General features: G+C 45.2%; 7 protein-coding genes across 7 annotated transcripts; 3 read left to right on the forward strand and 4 right to left on the reverse strand.

The window, feature by feature from the left end:
- Positions 1–168: 168 nt before the first annotated feature.
- On the reverse strand, positions 169–1,388 carry V8C40DRAFT_279255 (uncharacterized protein; the record flags this gene model as incomplete). Its single annotated transcript, XM_083221196.1, has 2 exons — positions 596–1,388; positions 169–520 (listed from the first exon to the last, which is right to left on the reverse strand). Exons 1-2 carry the CDS (start codon positions 1,321–1,323, stop codon positions 169–171), a joined length of 1,080 nt encoding a protein of 359 aa, XP_083079018.1. The 5' UTR covers positions 1,324–1,388.
- A 284-nt stretch (positions 1,389–1,672) lies between these two features.
- On the reverse strand, positions 1,673–2,696 carry V8C40DRAFT_260367 (aromatic alcohol reductase; the record flags this gene model as incomplete). Its single annotated transcript, XM_083219130.1, has 3 exons — positions 1,673–2,122; positions 2,191–2,604; positions 2,667–2,696. 3 exons carry the CDS (start codon positions 2,694–2,696, stop codon positions 1,673–1,675), a joined length of 894 nt encoding a protein of 297 aa, XP_083079019.1.
- Positions 2,697–3,342: 646 nt separating this feature from the next.
- V8C40DRAFT_229765 (Zn(II)2Cys6 transcription factor) lies at positions 3,343–5,942 on the forward strand. The gene is made up of 4 exons (XM_083212551.1): positions 3,343–3,768; positions 3,893–4,302; positions 4,355–4,445; positions 4,517–5,942. The coding sequence occupies exons 1-4, from the start codon at positions 3,526–3,528 to the stop codon at positions 5,849–5,851; spliced, it is 2,079 nt and encodes a 692-aa protein (XP_083079020.1). The 5' UTR covers positions 3,343–3,525; the 3' UTR covers positions 5,852–5,942.
- A 1,863-nt stretch (positions 5,943–7,805) lies between these two features.
- V8C40DRAFT_229767 (PLAC8 family protein) lies at positions 7,806–8,903 on the forward strand. Its single transcript, XM_083212552.1, has 2 exons — positions 7,806–8,153; positions 8,219–8,903. The coding sequence occupies exons 1-2, from the start codon at positions 7,983–7,985 to the stop codon at positions 8,471–8,473; spliced, it is 426 nt and encodes a 141-aa protein (XP_083079021.1). The 5' UTR covers positions 7,806–7,982; the 3' UTR covers positions 8,474–8,903.
- Positions 8,904–9,893: 990 nt separating this feature from the next.
- On the reverse strand, positions 9,894–10,381 carry V8C40DRAFT_260370 (hydrophobin; the record flags this gene model as incomplete). The annotated part of the gene is made up of 2 exons (XM_083219131.1): positions 9,894–9,968; positions 10,076–10,381. The coding sequence occupies 2 exons, from the start codon at positions 10,379–10,381 to the stop codon at positions 9,894–9,896; spliced, it is 381 nt and encodes a 126-aa protein (XP_083079022.1).
- A 1,131-nt stretch (positions 10,382–11,512) lies between these two features.
- V8C40DRAFT_260371 (uncharacterized protein) lies at positions 11,513–12,073 on the forward strand (the record flags this gene model as incomplete). The annotated part of the gene is made up of 4 exons (XM_083219132.1): positions 11,513–11,684; positions 11,736–11,840; positions 11,893–11,957; positions 12,011–12,073. 4 exons carry the CDS (start codon positions 11,513–11,515, stop codon positions 12,071–12,073), a joined length of 405 nt encoding a protein of 134 aa, XP_083079023.1.
- A 1,535-nt stretch (positions 12,074–13,608) lies between these two features.
- On the reverse strand, positions 13,609–16,174 carry V8C40DRAFT_229770 (uncharacterized protein). The gene is made up of 3 exons (XM_083212553.1): positions 15,795–16,174; positions 14,795–15,710; positions 13,609–14,694 (listed from the first exon to the last, which is right to left on the reverse strand). The coding sequence occupies exons 1-3, from the start codon at positions 16,093–16,095 to the stop codon at positions 13,995–13,997; spliced, it is 1,917 nt and encodes a 638-aa protein (XP_083079024.1). The 5' UTR covers positions 16,096–16,174; the 3' UTR covers positions 13,609–13,994.
- Between the last annotated feature and the right edge of the window lie 1,963 nt (positions 16,175–18,137).

Here is an 18,137-nt window from a genome sequence, read left to right on the forward strand (position 1 = left end):
AGATAGTAAACATATATCTTTTAATATTTTACACAAAATTGGATTCATAAAGCTAGTACATATGATAGATACCAAACCAAGGCGTACAGACGGCGGCAAAAGGTGGCAGGGTTAATGCAGTCTTTTCTGGAAACCTTTGCGACACGGATTCAATTACCAACATTGATACTAAAGAAAAAATGAGATTTTGATAGGAACATTCCCCTCATCATCGCCATCTTCTTCTTCACCATTTTCTTGATCTCCATCATCATGATCTTCTTCTTCATCGCCTTCGTCATCACCATCTTCTTCTTCATCTTCTTCATCGTCATCGCCATCATCTTCATCATAGTCATATTCATCATAGTCATATTCATCCATTGAATTATTGAATAAAAGTTCATCGTCAATCGCTTCCCAATCTATATCTCCTTGGGGGGTTAATGGAAAGTCTTTTTGATCGGGTATCATGCCGCCCATCAGTTTTCGACGAAGGCTCCGAGCAGTGGGGACATCATCGTCGGATAGATCCCTCTTTCTATAGATCATTCAAGCATTAGAAGGAAGCCTATCATACAGTGGAAATCTGCATAACACAAAACAAAACACTGACCTCTTTCCTTGTCTATGCGGTGCCTTATTTTCTTTGTTTTCCCTTTCCGACACAGACACATCACTTTCAGGACCGACATCATCATCGGAAGCCGACATGCATTCAGATACAGATACGCCAAAAATACGACTGAAATATCTCAGCACCAGGTCTTCCCCCGGCGCAAGACCCTCGGGAGCCTCATAGTAATCGTCACCAAGCCATGGGGTCTCGTGATGTGTCTCTTCATCGTCAGAGTCTTGTATTTGATCAGCGGAGTCCTGCGTCTCCTCGCTAAGATCGCCAGTGTCGCCGTCCGATTGCGAATCTTGTGCTGCATTCTCGTCCCAGTCATGGGAAATACCAATTAAAAGCCGTAGAAAATCTATATAGCAGCCGGTCTGGCATAGCTCAGATACTCTATCACGAGCGTTTTTACATAAATAAGTCTCATCCTCGTCTATGGCCCGCATTGCAGCCGTAAACATCTTGGATGCCAGTTTCTGTCGCCTTTTATTCTCTGCTTCAAACCTGCGCTCAAATTCTTCTTTCTGGCCTTTGGCGAGTTTCGCTATATGCAGTGCGTTTTCGAAGTAAACATCCGGGCCGAATATTGGAATTTGTATAGTGTTGAATCGCTGCCAATAATCTCCCCAAAGCAGGTCGCGCATCTGCGGTTCGACGTTGTCTGACCAAGCGCGAAGCTGGCTTGGATCGAAGGGTCCCTTTGGCTTTTCGAATGAAGGCATTGTGTGGTCGGTCGGCTAGGTGGCGTTTGCGTGGTCAGTGGTTGCCGAAGCCGCGAATTGCGACCGTGAGATTTAAATAACATTGAAGATGAAGCGGTGAACACGAGTGGCTTCGATGGGCTTACCACAGCACCTAGTACATGCAAATGCATGCAGTTTGCCTTCCAATAGAAAGCTTCAAAGTATAGAGCACCCCACAAGGTCAACGTAATGCAATTCAAAAGATTTGCTATTAAAATTCTCTGTCATAGGAAACGGGGACTGCATGTAAATCTTCAGAGATCCAAAGTACATTACTTCTTTAGCCGGGCACAGCTTGTGATTCCCCCACAGAGAGCACGCTCATCTTTTAGGCAATAACGCGCTTGACAGTCTCGGCAACGCTAGACACCTGAAGTCCCAGAAGATCATTTGACAATGTCTCGTCCCTAGCATAGTTCGATTTGAGACCAGGTGTATTGCTATAGCTAGTTGCCCGAACCAGAGTGAAAGCGCCGTTAAGGTCACCAGCAGTTAGCTTTTGGAAAGCCTCGTTTACTTGCTCTTTGGTGGTAGTGTTGTTGACGGTCCATTTGGCGTCAGTAGCCTCTTCCAGAGCAGCGAGGATCTCATTTTGTGTGGTTTCAACGGAAAAAATGAAGAGATACTTGTTAGAAGTTTCCTCTGGATTCTTGAGCACTGATGCAATGGCAATGCCAAGATCCTTTTCGTTTGTAAGAGTAAACCGTTTATCACCACCATCCCAAACAGTAGCGGTCTTGTTAGCAAGATCGTACCCAAGAAATCCATTTCTCAGACCCTGTAAAGATGGTCATTTAGTCTTTTGTTCCATCTAGTAATGCTATAAATATGTCGATCATGACTTACCCAATCGAACAAGAGAGAGGTGGCAACCCCTGTCCAAGAAAAGCCGGCAGATTGTTTTGTCTTGAGGTACTCTATCATTTCAGATTTCTGACCGAAGAGGGGCAGCAGTTGAAGAACGGCAGAATCTTGACTACTGGAGGAAAATTCCGAAGGCAGGAAACGCTTGACCCCAGCACCGATAGCGGCATCAACAAGCTTCTTCTGTTCGCCAAAGCCAGTGGCACCAAGGGCTGAAATGACGACATCTTGGTCCTTGAAAGCGGACTGCAGATCGCCTTCGGAGAAATCCGACTTGTAAACAGAGATATCGGGTGGGAAGGTAGCAGAACTATCCCTGCGAGAGAGGACGGTAATGGTGAATCCGCCGGCTGCGATCAAGCCCTCGAGGATAATCTTGCCAATACTCCCGCTTGCCTAAATAATCATGAGTAAAGTGATAAATATGAAGGTCAGCGCATGGATTTTTGACTACATACACCAACAATAGCGACATTCTTGTAAGGCATTTTATAAGATGACTTATGTCAATAATGGAGATGAGAATGATTGGCTCTATGTGAGGAGCTGCTGTCGGGTTCTGGCTTAAATAGTGATGTTTTTAGTACTGAATGCTGAAAAGCCCTGTTCGCCTTTGAGAAGATATAATGATCAAGGAGAATCTTCTTGGTATTTATATCGGTAAATGGTCTCGTCAAGACCCGCCGATGCAGCAAAGTCACTATATCACTAGAAGGATAATGAGCGGAGAGTATGTCCGTATACACGGGCTAGATTACACCTGAATGCAAGAGCTTCGTGGGTCAACTATCAGTCATTCGGTTCAAGTACAGACCAATCGTCTACGAGAAAGGCATATTAGACAGCAGTTACGATATCCACGATGCAGCCGCCTGTACAGGAACTCAGATCTGTTCCAGGTACGAGATCCCCCAATGAACCATGAACCCCTGCCAAATCCAATCAATTGGGAAGCTTTCATTGGTCAGATCTCCACCGAATCCTTCACGATCAAATGGCGTTTCTGCTTAGAAATGCGGACACAGGTCCGTCAAGTCCGCTCTTACCAATAGGAGCAGCCTCCGCACCTCCACTAGAACCTCTGCGTCATTTGGCGTTCCACAGGCCTCGAGCTGTGATGTTCCATCTCTATCAGTTTCATTGAGTTCAATTCTTTGTTACAATTTTTGTCAGCATTGAAAGGGAATTCAGTACAGACAGGATTCATAATAGGCCCACTGTTGCCACGGTTCTTCACCTGCGCTAACTCAATCGCTTAGCAGCAACGGCTACACCAACAGTTACTCAATCCGACGGTACAAATAAGTGACGGGACTCATGTCTCGCAGAGTAATTGCGTCGGGACGTTCATGTCTTGAATGCCGTCGCCGAAAGATCAAGTGCGATAGGTCTTTGCCATGCGCCTATTGCACACGCACCAAGCTTCAATGCAAATACCCTTCGAGGCGACAAATTATTGGTACTGATGAAGAGGGCGACCTAGCAAACAGAGTGCATTCTATTGAGTGTGCTTTGAAGTCACTGGATCAAAGAGTAATACATATTGGGAGCATGCTACAAGTAAGTCTAGAGGCAGCAAGCAAACAGAGTCACAATGAACACGACTACCAATCATACATCGCAAGAGTCCAGCAAAGACCAAAAAGCTTTCCGTTAAATTATATATACTTACAACTCTCTGTAGCATGCTGCCCCGAGCCTATCATATTCGACCGCATCTTCTTCGCGAAATAATTTACAACCGCAGCAAAGTCAGAACGATACCTCTACCCGAGTATTAAGATCATATCACTTACAGTCATTGCCATTCAATTTCCCGGTTGACGTGTCACAACCTCTTAAATTGGCTCATCCCCCTGCTGCATCCATATTGTTCCTGTGGCAGGCATATCTCGATGTGGTTGACCCTCTAATCAAGATTTTTCACGTTCCCTCTATCCAAAGACAGGTTATGAGTATCAGCCAAGGCCGAAAGATTCCAGATGCGGATACGGAATGTTTATTATTCGCAATCTATTATTCCACAGTAATAGCTATTCCAGCAGTGGAATGCCGTCAAGAACTTCACGAAGAAAGACCCGTCCTGTTGCAACGGTATGTAACTGAACTTGTCTGTATATCACTAGAAAGGACTGACGAGTTTCAGGTTTCGCAATGGGGTCGAGGAATCGCTAAGACGAATTAATTTCTGGAGCTCCCGGAATATAACCGCCTTACAAGCATTCGTGCTATACCTGGTGATTATTATCTCTTGATTAAACTGCAAAGTACGAACAGGGTCATTGTCTAACTTTCTATCTTATTGAAGATTTGCGGACGGCAAGACCAAAATGGGCCCGATGTCTCCTCTCTAATTGGGATTGCAATTGGCAATGCCATGAAACTAAATCTTCATATAGACATCCTTGGTATGCGAGCATTTGATCTTGAGATGCGTCGCCGATTGTGGTGGCAGATCTGCACCTTGGACGTTCGAGTCGCCGAAGAGTTTGGCCGTGAACCTTTTATCCTTGAGCCGAGTCTTCGTACAGAGCTACCGCTCAATATCAGTGATATGAGCTTGGATCCTGATATGGGCGAATTGCCGAGCCAACAACCGGGACGAAGCGAGATGTTATTCAGTCTCGTCAGGTTTGAAGTAAGCAACTTCGCGCGGCGAATTGTTTTTTCGGACAGATTTTGTCAAAGCAACGGCTACCGTATAATGAATGAAGCGCAGAAATGCCTGGAAGTAGACCAGTTTAGAGAGCGCCTTGAAGAGCAGTACCTTTCGTATTGTGACAAGAGTGCTCCGCTGGACTGTATCACGGTTAAAAGCAGCCGACTCATTCTTGCAAATTTAAAACTGGCTGTTTGTAAACCGCGAGCTAACCAAAACCGTGGAATTCCTTTACGAGCCGGTTATCGCAAGGCTTGTGAAGAAGTCCTGCAACATGCGCATGCGTTGCGTCAATACAGCAAAGGCCGTCGTTGGCTGTGGCTATTTCAGACATACGTGGAATGGGATGCTTTGGCGTATCTCTTGCTAGATATTTGCATCACGCTGTCGTCCCCACCATCCGGCGAGCCGTTTACTTTGCCGTGGGAAGTTATTGATGAAACTTATAATCGCTGGAAGAACAATGCAGATGTTCATCGGGGCCGCCGCTGGGACAATATCGAGGTACTTCGATCACAAGCGCTGTCTGTAATAGAGAAGATGCGAAATACAGCGCAAACGCCCCAGACAAGTTCATCTAGCTCCTTTTTAAAGGCTCAAGATCGGTTTGATGGTATGTCGGATACCACCATCGAGAGTCAGCAACCGTATGAATCGAGTCCTGATTCTACATTCAATCAGCACACTGCTATGGCGGCCAGAATACTTATCCCCCCGGGTTTAAACCCTTTGGTTAGTATTTCGCAGACGCCACTGCCCTACGTAACAGATCTTCAAAGTTCCGATCCCAATACGACTGATAAGGTACCCCAGGGATGGGCTCTAGCAGATGTATCTTCTGAAGAAGGTCAAGTTTCTGCTAACACAGCAGACCTGCCTGGAGCCGGGACTGTTTGTGAGTGGAGCAGTTCGCTCATAGAGAGATATTGGGAAGTTGCCGGACAGGGATATGACGAGTCTGGTGCGTGGCGTTCATCAAGTTAATAACATGCCTAATAAACTCTGCTTTATGACACTTGTGCGCACTTCTGCATGTACGCTAAGACTAGCAAATACTGTTGAGATTGAAGCATAGAAGGTAACGATAAACAATCGCGTCACCTTCAAATCTTTACTAGAACTTTCCTCTACCGATCAGACCTTGCTTCTGCAAGGGTAGTTGACGAAGCTAAGATAATGCCGTCGTCGTCGTCTTCGTCGCGTATTGAAGAGTAATTTTTGTCTTTCATCAGGCTTCAATGAGTGAAGGGTAAACCGCCAGAGTACCGTTTTAGGCGTGCATGCATATCTCTTCCGCCCAATTTCCACGATTGAAATGAACAACACTGGGTATCTTAAAGCGGATACAGTTAGTCTTGAGACCCAACTCCATGATTCTCGTAGCTAATGCGGTTATAGCTGGCGTTGAAACTCCACCAAATCTGGTACCACAGAATCTCAACATGACATGATAACATGAAGCTAGGCAGGCATGGAAGGAACCGATAGGCAACAGGGTGGGCCGTTGGGAGGGGCTGCTCAAGACCTCTGGATTGAAGCTGGTCAATTTTCCGAGATCCGTTGTAACTACCCCAAACATGCAGTGATTACGGTTCCTCTGCCGTAGAAGGCCCCTTAATAGTCATTGTAGTGTACCTACATAAGGGTGGTTCTTGGTGTTTGCTAAAATACTTAGTCTTCTCACTCATAACTTTATGAGCTGGTAATATTAACGGCCCCCCACCCCGTCAAGTTCTCAACTTCGGATGCAAAAATTTTTCTAGCATCCTAAGGGAATGGAGGGGGAAGAAATATTGCTATCAGTCCGCAAGCTTAAGAAGCTAATGCAAGCAAGACAAGATGGGGCGATGGGCAGGTTCGTGGCACAGTACGATACGCTGATTACGGAGCAACGCCGCTATTAATCAATCTTGCATTTCTTCAGCTATTTTTGGTCATCCTAGCGTATCGTAAAAAATGGTGTTGATTGACAAAAAATCTGAATGGATCAACCTTGCCTCATTGTAAAGCAAACAGGTAAGCGAGCTGGCATCAAAGTCCGACGAGGAACGTGTGATGAGCATCTCGAATATCATTCTTTCAATAATTTTTATTCAACAACTGGGGCCGACCCGCATGGGCCGGTAGTTTTGTGGAAAGTCCATCGGATTTACAAAGACAAACGAGCGCTTCTTAGGTTCCACTCTTCAGCATGGATACTTCCCGGGAACGATACTTGGTATCTTAAATGTCCCTTATTTAATGTTAGTTTCTTAGATCATCCAATTCGGCCTGCCACAGTTGGATGTCTATATTTAAAGATGAGACGTGTAGTAGCCTTGTCACTTCACCTCCATCTATCCTCTGACACAAGCTAGGTCGAGCCTTTGTACATCAGAAGGAACACGGTAACACGGCTATGCAGCTCTAGCGTTCCTGGAGAGTAGAAATGGAACCAAGGGGGCTTAGATGAGATTTTAGCGCTCATCTAGTTAAGTAATCATAATTAAATATGGTGGCATCTGTGAAGCGATCATGCGTGTTTGCGGGGATCATGATGCCCAAGCCGTTGTACACAAAAGACCCTGGGTTTACAACAGTGAGCGCTTCATCAACTATGACGCCGCAATTCAACAGGTTGAGAGCCGAATATTGATATGGAGCATTGGCTTGAAAATGCTGATAAAATGCTCTTAGTACATCCGCTTTCATTTCCGTTACATGGAACGGTTCGGACATTACCTACAGGACTAACTTGTATAAGTAAACAAAAATAAGTTGATTCAGCCTTACCCACTAGGCGCAAGGTAGACATGTCTTTCGGCATCTACAAACTTGGCGCGTCGTAAACTTTTAGTCCTAATTTAGAATTCTGGGTCGGGGCTGATTAATTTTGTTCTCCATCTGAGGCTGAAAAGCAAACTGCGTGCCCGAGCCCTGTTGGGCCGTAGCGATTGGTGGTAGATTGTATCTATTATATATAATACTTGGCACATGCTAGGTCTTTGCATCTCAAGTCATTCGCCGTTTTGTAGTCTACACAACTACTTCTCTTCAACCGCTTCCTAATCAATTCCTTTTCAGTCATTCGTTCATTCCTCATATCCTACTTTACTACCTTTGATCAATAGTCAACATGTCTAAGGAGAAGCACAGCGAGACTACCTGGGCCAATGGCTTGTTCGATTGTTGCAGCCCAGGTGGGCTTTGCTTTAAGACGACCTTTTGTCCCTGCATTACCTATGGAAAGACTCAGCACCGAATGAAGCATGGCAATTTGAATGACTACTCATGCTGCAATGCGTCTGTAAGTGTTCCCCTTGATGCAATAATTCTCCAAGCATACAGAAACTAATAGCGTCCTATCTCTAGTGCGTCATCTTCGCTTGCCTTGCGCACTGCGGCCTTACATGTATCCCTACCACGATGCAACGAGGAGACATTCGCGAAAAACATGGTCTTGAGGGTGGTTGTTTCGGAGACTTTTGCAAGTCTTGCTGGTGCAACTGCTGCGTCTTGATTCAAAATGAGAAGGAGTTGGCACAGCGTGAGGCCCTCTTGAAGGGCTCGTCCGAGCCATACAGGCCCAATCCCGGCATGGTATACTCAGACGCAGGCGCACATTAGCTGGAGCTTTCATAAAGTTCGATACCTAAACTGAGTTGTATCCCTGCCATTGGCATATAACTCGTTGCAGATGATTGGAATTGAGATATGTATGTGTGGGAAGACGACACTTGCGACGCATGCAGCTCAACGCAATCCGATTCTCGTCCACTCCAGAGGAATGGAGCGAGGCACAAAATGGCAGACACTTTCCGATACCCCCAAGAGCTGGAAGATTTTTACAGGGCAGTGGTTTTTATCAATTTTTATAAGCGCGATTCAATTAAAGTTATTCCCTCGGTGTAATTGAAGCAATTGCATTTTCTCATGAGGATGTATTGCACATCATTACGTAGCGCCAAGTATCTAACTGCAGGTAATGAGAACCTGTTATCTTTTTCTCACGGCTCTTGTCAACTGGCGGTAGAATATCCTCTTTAGAAACTAGAACTACACTGAACCGCCCCATATGCGCATTGAAGATTAATCTCGACTATCTGTCGGGAATCTGGAGTGCCGACAAACTGTCAGGCGGCGGTGTAACTGGGCGCCCATATTTTAGCAAATGTCTCATATCATGCTTTGAAAAGAGTTACAAAACCATTGTTTGAAACCAAGTGTTTCAGCTAGAAACCAGCCACCCTTGCACGCATTCAGCTTTGCATGCACTGGACGGTGCACGTTGCTTACAGAGGCGCAGTGAATTACCGGCATATGCAAAGTGACTAAAATTTTTCGCCCATAACTAGTCAATATACCGAGTAATACTCATTTGTACATTCAGCTAAGTTCAAGAGACGTTCAGTTGCCGCGCTCAATATTATAGAATGGAGATAGACGACGTTAGCTGCACACAACTATATGTAGTTGACGGTTGAGGTCTTATCAAGCTTTTTCTTGAGATCAAGGTTGTCTTTAGCGCAGTATGATACATCTTGAGTCACGGGTCGCATGTTTGGAGATCATTGGATGCTGCGCTAAATTCACCGCACAGCAAACCAGGGCATTTGTGAGCTTAGCCACAATGGATGAGAGCCCACCATTAGAATTGCATGATCTACCGTTCAAATCATCGACATGTCAAGCGGCGTACTAGAATTAGCTGAGCAATGTCTGTAATGTACTTGGCTACACTGTCATCACAATACCAATTAGACAAAGAATTAAGGCAACCGATTTTTGGCTTTTGGTTGTAATAACTATATCGGTTTAAATAGGCTTAAGGAAAGTGAGCGAGCTGTAAAGATTGCCTCAGAAGAGCCAACCTGCTACAACCCAATAGAAGAGAAGCAATTTTTCACCGTTCCACATGCCACTGCCCATTTTCTCAAACCCGTCACCGCAGCCCATAGTCGACAAACTTGGACAAATAGCGCCTTATAAGACTAGGATACAAGCAAATAAGATAGCCATTGCCGACTTTGAGCCTCTGCAGGCAAGCTTAGACGTAGATGACCTTCTGTTGTCCGAAGGCACTGCAAGACTGGTTGCCGGTGTCGATGTTGTTTTGCTTTCCCTATTTGCGGTCAATGGCGATGTCTCACATGGCGATGATTTATGGACATCAATGCACGCCGTAGCTGCCGCATAGTTGGTCTGGATTGAACTTGTCGTAGGACATACCTGCTGGTTGTTGTTGTTGCTATTGTTGTTGCAGCAAACAATGACGTCGTTGCACACATCATTGAGGTCAGAGCACTTCCAGTAGTTCTCGCCCAGGCCATCAGCTGTAGCACTGCAGCAGTAAGGCGAAGCGCCGTTGCCACAGCTATTGGATTGATAGTTGTTGTTGGTGTTGGTGTTTTGGTTGGTGGGAGGAGGAGGGGGAGGGGGAGGAATATGGGGAGGAGGAGGAGCTGCGTGGCCGGGAGCTGCAAGAGCGCCAGTGGCAACGGTGAAGAGGAGAGCGAGCATAGAAGTAACCTGCATGTTGGCGGTTTGAAGTATTTTAATTTGAGAGAAGAGTGAGAGTGGTTGTTTTGATGATTGCTTGCTGAGTGATGGTTGAGACTGATGGTTGAGAGTGAAGAGAAATATTCAAGGTAGGGAAGGAGTCCCTCTTATACTTTTCTCTTCAGAGTTATTGTTAAGCCTTTAGAGAGTCTTTGCCTTTTCAAAACACAAAGTACAGCCGATACGAAGTGGCGACGAGCTGAAAGAGTGGAATGAACTAAGAATCTATGTATGGCGCATATCCATGCATGTCTATTGAACTTATTTTTGCAGCTCTAACGCAGGTAAGAACAGACGAAATGAAGCTACTTAAAGTCTGTTCCTGCTTTTATGCCAGCATATTCACACAATTGGCCAAGCCTGGTAGGGGAGAAGCTCAGAGGCTGCATTGAGGCACGGCCTGAGTCGATCTGTGGGATTTTGGTCTCCTGGGATCCCGAAATGTCGACAGTTTGTGCGGTAAAGGCCTCCCAGTAGCAGGAAGCATCTCGTAGCTGCTTAGATATGTAGTGACGTAGCATCGTATCTGCTTGACGACATCCTGATGCTGTGAGATATTCAGCTGGTCTCGTATAAACATTGACTCAAAGTTTCAGGAGCTGTGAATAATCTTGGATAAACTTGGATAATCTCGGTATGTGTGCTACGCTGAGCTGTTGGAGGCGTTCAACAATTGTGCATAGTCTATGGGTCACCGCTAGAGACGTTCAACAAATTTCCATCATTGACGAGCCACCGTTAGAATCGTCCAACAGTTTGGTAATATTTTCGAGCCACCGTTTGTGGCATTTACCTCTCTACTTTGCATACACATATACGAGCCCAACAGATGTACGTGACTAGTCATGTTTGTAGATCCTGCAGCACTTAACTCTCTGGATGTTATGCAGTCCTTTATTATTGTAAAATCCAATTTAGCCGAGTGATGAAGCCTAGAGGTGATGTGTGAAAGCAGAAAGTTTTCGTTTAAATAGGCCTCCTATCTATCCATTTTCATTCACTTCAATCAACACACTCAGACCTTTCTGAATCGTCTTTCGCTACAGTCCGCTTTACCGCTTCTATTTGCTCTACCAGCTCACTATTATCACTCTTTACATCTCAACCATGTATGCCTCTATCATCTTTTATGCTCTCGTCGCCCTTAACGGCGTCATGGCGTCTCCGGTCCAAGGGCCCGAGGTTGAGCCTCGAGCCATTGAACGCCGTGTGCCTAGTATGGGAGATATCCCGTTTCCGAAGTTCCCGGCCCGCAACAAGAACAGCAACAAGATGGGCAGTAAGTTTTGACGAGTCTTTGATAATCATGCCAAACTTACTCAAACTACAGAAGGCAGCAGCGGCAGCAGCGACTGTAGTGGCTCGGGAACGAACACTCAGGTAAACGCCTGCTCTGCGGGTAGCCCATACTGTTGCAGCAGCGACGGCAACGGTGGTGAGTGATGAGCTACGCTTTTCCCATCCAGAATAATGCTAACACTGAGGAGGACAAACTTGTTCCAACACCACTGCTTGCACTGAAACGATTATTTGCTGCAACAACAACAACGGCGTAAGTTGAATATCATCCTGTTCACTATAGTCATCACCTCACACATGAGATAGTTCCAAATTTGCATTGGTGACCTCGACTTCAACGTACCGATCACCATCAATGTCTATGAGTAAAAAGACTCATTCAAGGGAAAGACGCTGCTAAAGGGGCGTGTGGCCGAGGGGCCGCAGAAATGTATAGGTACACCAGACAGCCAACTTAGATCCGTAATACATGGACGTACCTATGACCTATTTGTAACTTGCATGTGATGTGATTTACCAGTATCGACCTCTGGTCTAAGAGACTTGAGGTACCTTTGATGAATGGTAGACGAAGACACTCGTAATGAAGAGCCAAAAGGTTAAATAAACCAAGGTTACGGTGATATTGGACGAACCCTGAAACTTCCAAGAATAGGATGACGGCCGACGAGCCGACGAGAGGCCCGGCTTGGCAGGGGCCGGAAGCCAAAATTGCGGGGATGACATCCAAGACGAGGATTTCGGCGCCAAAAGCTTGTCTCAGCCCCGGCCCAAGGATCAGCACATCCGGGCTATTGAGAGCCGGCCTCTCATAGCCTGCTCGTCACTTGTAATAAACTGCCGTTGGGTGTTAAACTTTCGGTAGTGTTGCATGTTTTCTTTCCGCAGTCCCTGATTGGGCGGTGCCTGGAGCTTGGGTTACGCCTAAACGGATATCGGCACATGCCTGGCACTGAAGTCTGGGGTAATATTGTTTCATCTGCATCGTGTCAGGCCTCCACAGTTGTGCGGATCGAACTTACACCAACACCAGAGGATCTAGTCTACTGCACTGCGATGGACGGTGAGGCACAGCACTAGGGGCGAATACTCAGCCCGGACGTCAATTTATGGTCAGACTGGCTTGCAGCTGGCCTATCATAATATAAGTATTATGTCATAGTGGCATAGCCAGTATGTACTCGTATAGTGCCCTCAGGTGTGCACCGAAATTGCCGGTAGATCATTTCCGAGTGCAAACCAATTAGATGCGTGAGTGTGTCACATGTGAAAGAACAGTTGGCCAGCTCGCTTATGGCATTGTATGTCCTGCTACCGGTCTCTTATATTGTTGCTGTTTATAAATAAGAGAAATTACGTTTATGTACCTAAGCTCGGCCCCAACGGGAGCGGTATGCGCTCTTCTCAAAGTAGCTTCAAATCTGATAGGTTCGGCGTATTTTATTGAGCTGGCATCGGGGCTATGCTTCCCCCAGAGCTTATAGATATAAGGTTCAATTTAGCATTAACCCTACAGGTTGCATAGCCCTGCTGCAGCTGATACCTCGGATAACGTAATACTTTTGGATTCGATATACGACTTATAACAGTACTTTTCCCTACTGCACTAGGTAGGAGGATCCCACGGTGGCACTGAGCTTCATGACATGCATTCTCCAAAGGACAATTGGAAGTTGGCTACCTTGGAAAATTATGCCCAGAGCAAACTAGAACACCTTTAGTATGCGCTGAAATCTGCAAGGAGGTACTGCCCATTTATCCGAAGCGCGACTGTACATCCTGGTATTGCCAGTATAAATCCAACCGAGACCAAACCTAGTTTCGCCTCCGCGCTATACAGCCGAGCCGTCTTGAATTAGAAAAGGTTTCTAGCCAAATTCCGAGATGTAAACAAGACTAACAAGCCGGCATGCTCAATTCAATCTTCTTATAACGAGTCATGGTTAAAAGAAACCTGTATTGGTGAAGAACTTGCTTGAAATTACTAGTGACAAGTTTATTTTGTATAAGCATCTCAGAAAAGCATTATTAAAACCCCCTGCATTAGTGCTATGCTTGTCAGCCTTTTTCTCATATTCTCAAACTTCAGTACTTGAGCTAAATGAGGTCACCACTGGATACTAGGGATTATTCAGAGGTTAAATTCAAGGACTCGAGGAACTCTCTGGCTATGTGGCCATTGAAGTGTCTTTTCTATCATCCATACCTAGATATGGAGTCTTTACTCCTGCAACAAGCAAATACGACCATAAAATATGTTTGCTAAACTTGTATATAATTTGTAACCACTTCAAACAGCCATATAATGGTAGCGAGCAAAATAGACGGTCTGCAAGATGACTCCTGCAAAAGATATTGGTATAATGATACCAACAAGGCCCATAAAAGACCAAAACATCCACCATGCACGAACATCTCGGTCATCGCTCCACAGTTGCAGCCAGGTTCGCGGCTGATAGGCGTCTAGATAGGTCTTTAGCTGTCGCAAGCGGGAGCCAAAATAAGGAAAGGTCTGGAATGCCTCAAATTCTCCAAAATCCCGCTGCAATAGTGATATGATCATAAACTTGATATCTTCTGGGTAAGAATTGAGTTCCAAGATCTGTTGCATGGCCGCTTGTGTGGTTTTATGTTGATCCCGTGAATGTATTTTTTGGATCGTTTTGGTTGGCTGTGAGATGTTGAAAGCAGCTTGTAGACTCGGAGGTAAAGAGCACCGAAAGAAATTCTCTAGCAGTCCCTTTGTAGGATTCCGGGATATATCGAGGTCAATATTCTCAGCAGCCATATTTTCGTATTCTCCATATTTCCGCGCTCTGTAAAAATGAGGAGTCTCATGGCCAGCAAAGGTGACAGATCCATGCGATGAATTTTTGACCATAATGAACTTGTTTAGAGTGTTTAGCTTTCTCTTTGAGGAAGGTCGGAATAGCAGGGCATAGGTTAGTGATAGTTCTTTGAATGTTGGTTCCACATAGTCTCTCCCTTCCCTATGATGGAAATATTAGTTAGAGTGATATCGACAAATAAGATAATCCCAAAAATGCAATACAATACAAAACCTTTGGTGCAGAACATCCAAGAGCTCACCTAAAGAGATCGATGCAGTTATAAAAGAATGTAGGGTGAGCAAATATTCGTATGGCATTTCGACCCGAGTATATCTTCAAGTGCTCATCCAGACAGTCGGTCCACTCTATTTCTAGATTTCCAAAGTCCTGCAAATATTGAACAGTGAAATGCTCAGGTATGAATGTCGGACTAGCAGATTCTCGAAGCGTAAGCTGCTTGAAATGATCGATGCCACGCGAATTTTGATCGTGTGCAATGACCATGTCCAAGATTTTGTGAATTGGCTCTTCTAAATACCGAAAATAGAAGGTCCTAGAGATTGGGGGACGAATTTCTCTGAACCGATGCGTAAAGTCCAAGGCCATGAGACAGTCAGTTAAGAGTTGCATATGTTCATATTGCCGTTCGGGATCGTTGGATCTCGGCTGCTCGAGGACCCTGTGGGAGTAGCAGATCCGAAGAAGTTCTTGTAAACTCATTTGATTCAACCCATCGGCCCAGCTTACCCGGTCCATAGTTCGCGCAACTTGAATCAAAACAGCTAAGATTGTAGAGGCCTTCATCCCTTCATTGTTGTCGTCACGATTTGTCATACTATCGTCAGTCGTCGGACGACATTTATTTTGCATATTTTGCCGACTCTCAATCCGAATCAATATCAGTAGTAAGCGGGGCAAACGTGAATACTCAAACGAAGCCCGTGTGGGTTCCTGGAGTCGGGGCAGCATTTTCATTCGATATGCCTCAATCGCGAAGATAGACTCGATGAGAAAAAGGCGGTGCTTGCACAGATCATTATAATTCAGTGTGAGGCCTTCATTCTTCCGCCATCCTAGGCAGTGATATAGATCCTGGAAACGTTCAAATGTTGACTGGTACGCCTTGTTTGTGGTCTCAATCTCCGCCGCAGTGCCTTCACGCCCCTTCCAAAACTCTGTAGACGACCAGGACAGCAAAATATCAGCACATGGCAAAAGAATATGAGATAGACAAGAATATTTGATACGAGCTATTTTACCTTCATATTTTGCGATACAAGCATCGTTTTCTTCGTCGATCGTTTTGAGAGAAAGAGTTTGGACCTCTGCCCACTTTGGGATGTTTTTTAGTTGCTCGCCATGGAATTCTTCATCCAAGGCTTTGCCAACCAAATGTAGGGGGCCTCTTTGAAACCTTTGAGAGACAGATTGAGTTGAGTCATCAGATGGCCGCTCTTGCGCCTCTATTAATCGTTGTAGAGCTTCTATGAGTTCTGGAAGAACCCTGGCAAGTTGCGGCGATGGTGCCTCAGTTTTTGTGTCTCGTGGAGCATTATCCATGGCGGAATTTTTTTTTTAGATTCCAAAAAGTCGGGTTGAACATTCAACTTGATCTGCGTTGGGATTGTAGGAATATTTTGAGAGACCCATCGACCGGGGCAAGATAGACTACTCACATCACACTTTTCCAGATTCTCAGATACCCTCCAACTTCCTCCGATCACGGGGTAAAGGATCAAAAGTACCAATATTTTGGCCTATCGATCCTATCACTCCTACACTACAACTCAAGTAGGAAGCTAATTCCACTTACAATGCATGTTGGTACCAACACAACAGTGACCAACCCATGTCAATATCCAATCAAAAAGGGTTACAAACATTAACAGCCAACAGCACCAATTACTTGCATAACAGCGGCCGATCGCCATGTAATATACAATTGGACAAGCACAAATACAACTGGACTCATATTTAAGGGCTAGTACCGATACTTTCGGGTAGAGGGACAAAACATAATTAGAGCTATCTTTTGGCAACTGCCCATATAAGGTTGGTTTAAGGTTATATGAGCTGAGACTCCTCTCATGTCTGCGAGCAGTGTATGCTGCAGGCTCCATCGAACTCCACAGACACTCGGCCCCGTTCCAAGTTGTATGGCCGCGGGGTAAAAGGAAGATGAGACTGCGGGGTGCGAACATACCTGCATGCACGATCTTACGTCTGAGTCAATATACGTAAGAACAAAACAAGACAGGAGGCTATTTCGAATGGAAAAATGTTGTTATGGGAATATGACGTAGTTCTTTCAGCCCACAGATGTACTATTCTTTGAGGTTACGCAAAATATAGTCTAATTATGTATATATTGCCTATTTATATCAAGCTTTTAGATGAAGCGAAAAACATGTTTGCGCGTGATTAGCAAGATTGGCCTCCCATACCAAAAGCGTTAATCTGAACGAATCTTGAGACTCGAGTCAGTCTAGCTAATTTCGGACACATTTTACAATGACTATGCCTTACGGGCTCATTAACTCTGCATACTTAGGTACTATTCTCGGCAACAACTCTTGTTTGACATACTGACGTTTCTTCTCCTCGACAAGGGTAGTCTTAACAGTGAGGGATAGTGAATCTGATTCTTGATGTGAATGACAGGCTTAATGCGATGGCCACGCATAGAGCACGCACATGTTAAACGAGCTAGGCGCTGACAACTAACTGTCTCTCGGTCTTCGTTCCCTGACTCTCTCGAATCTCGCCTTTTACGGTTTCTGATAGACTGCTGATCGGTATTCACTGACTCAATAATTCATTTCTAAAGTTAGCTACATCTAATTCTTTACCATGTGGAACATGTTCCTTCATTATACAGCATACGAAGTCCAGCTAATAGCTCTAATTGGTTCTGGTGGAACCCGAATTCAACATGACATCCTTGGTGTTCCATCAAGAAGAGGCCAGCGGCAGCATATGACAACAGTTCTATAGAAACCTCGACTGTAGCAATCCTGTGTGCCCAAGATACGTAGACAGGTAAAGATAAAGTACGAAAAGGCAAAAAGAAAACACACAACAGCCGGTGTTCGCTGATGGTCACCCACTCAACTACTAATCTGCCTCTCATTAGCTTGACTCTGGGAGAGCGGACGGGATCCCGTATATTCTAATGGATATGGTCGTATGTGTTTGATCTTAGTGGTAGTTGGCCTCAAGTTGTTACGGAAGGAAGGCATCTACAGCAAAAGGGCAAAAACATACAACAGCCGGTGTTCGCTAATGGTCACCCACTTAACTACTAATCTGCCGGTTAGTGGCTTGTCTATGGGGGAGCAGACGAGACCCCGAATTTTCCGCTACCTGTGGTCGTATGTGATAGAAGTCGGATGTCATTCAGTTTATATCGATCCCTTGATCATAGGCAGTAATTACGTTGTACTGACTAGGAACCAATGGATTGCTTTCCGCGATTATTCGATCACCTTGGGTTCCGCGCTACTCCTAGCCTATTTTCAGCTGTAGAGTCACTTGCTCTTGGCGGGGTACATGTGTAGGTGGTTTTTTTTAGCTAGAGTTACGAGGACAACTGCCCAGATTTG

The sequence above is a fragment of the Trichoderma camerunense genome (assembly GCF_050948025.1).
Source record: "Trichoderma camerunense strain CBS 138272 chromosome Unknown V8C40scaffold_1, whole genome shotgun sequence".
NCBI classification, from domain to species: Eukaryota; Fungi; Ascomycota; class Sordariomycetes; order Hypocreales; family Hypocreaceae; genus Trichoderma; species Trichoderma camerunense.

Bases quoted from the DNA above. Each gene is read 5' to 3' on its own strand.
- V8C40DRAFT_229765 (XM_083212551.1), top strand. From the start codon at position 3,526: ATGTCTCGCAGAGTAATTGCGTCGGGACGTTCATGTCTTGAATGCCGT. The intron at 4,303-4,354 runs GTATGTAACTGA...GACGAGTTTCAG, and splicing joins AGACCCGTCCTGTTGCAACG to GTTTCGCAATGGGGTCGAGG. The intron at 4,446-4,516 runs GTGATTATTATC...ATCTTATTGAAG, and splicing joins AAGCATTCGTGCTATACCTG to ATTTGCGGACGGCAAGACCA.
- V8C40DRAFT_229770 (XM_083212553.1), bottom strand. From the start codon at position 16,095: ATGGATAATGCTCCACGAGACACAAAAACTGAGGCACCATCGCCGCAA. The intron at 15,711-15,794 runs GTAAAATAGCTC...GGTCGTCTACAG, and splicing joins TTGTATCGCAAAATATGAAG to AGTTTTGGAAGGGGCGTGAA. The intron at 14,695-14,794 runs GTGAGCTCTTGG...TTTCCATCATAG, and splicing joins AACTGCATCGATCTCTTTAG to GGAAGGGAGAGACTATGTGG.
- V8C40DRAFT_229767 (XM_083212552.1), top strand. From the start codon at position 7,983: ATGTCTAAGGAGAAGCACAGCGAGACTACCTGGGCCAATGGCTTGTTC. The intron at 8,154-8,218 runs GTAAGTGTTCCC...TCCTATCTCTAG, and splicing joins ACTCATGCTGCAATGCGTCT to TGCGTCATCTTCGCTTGCCT.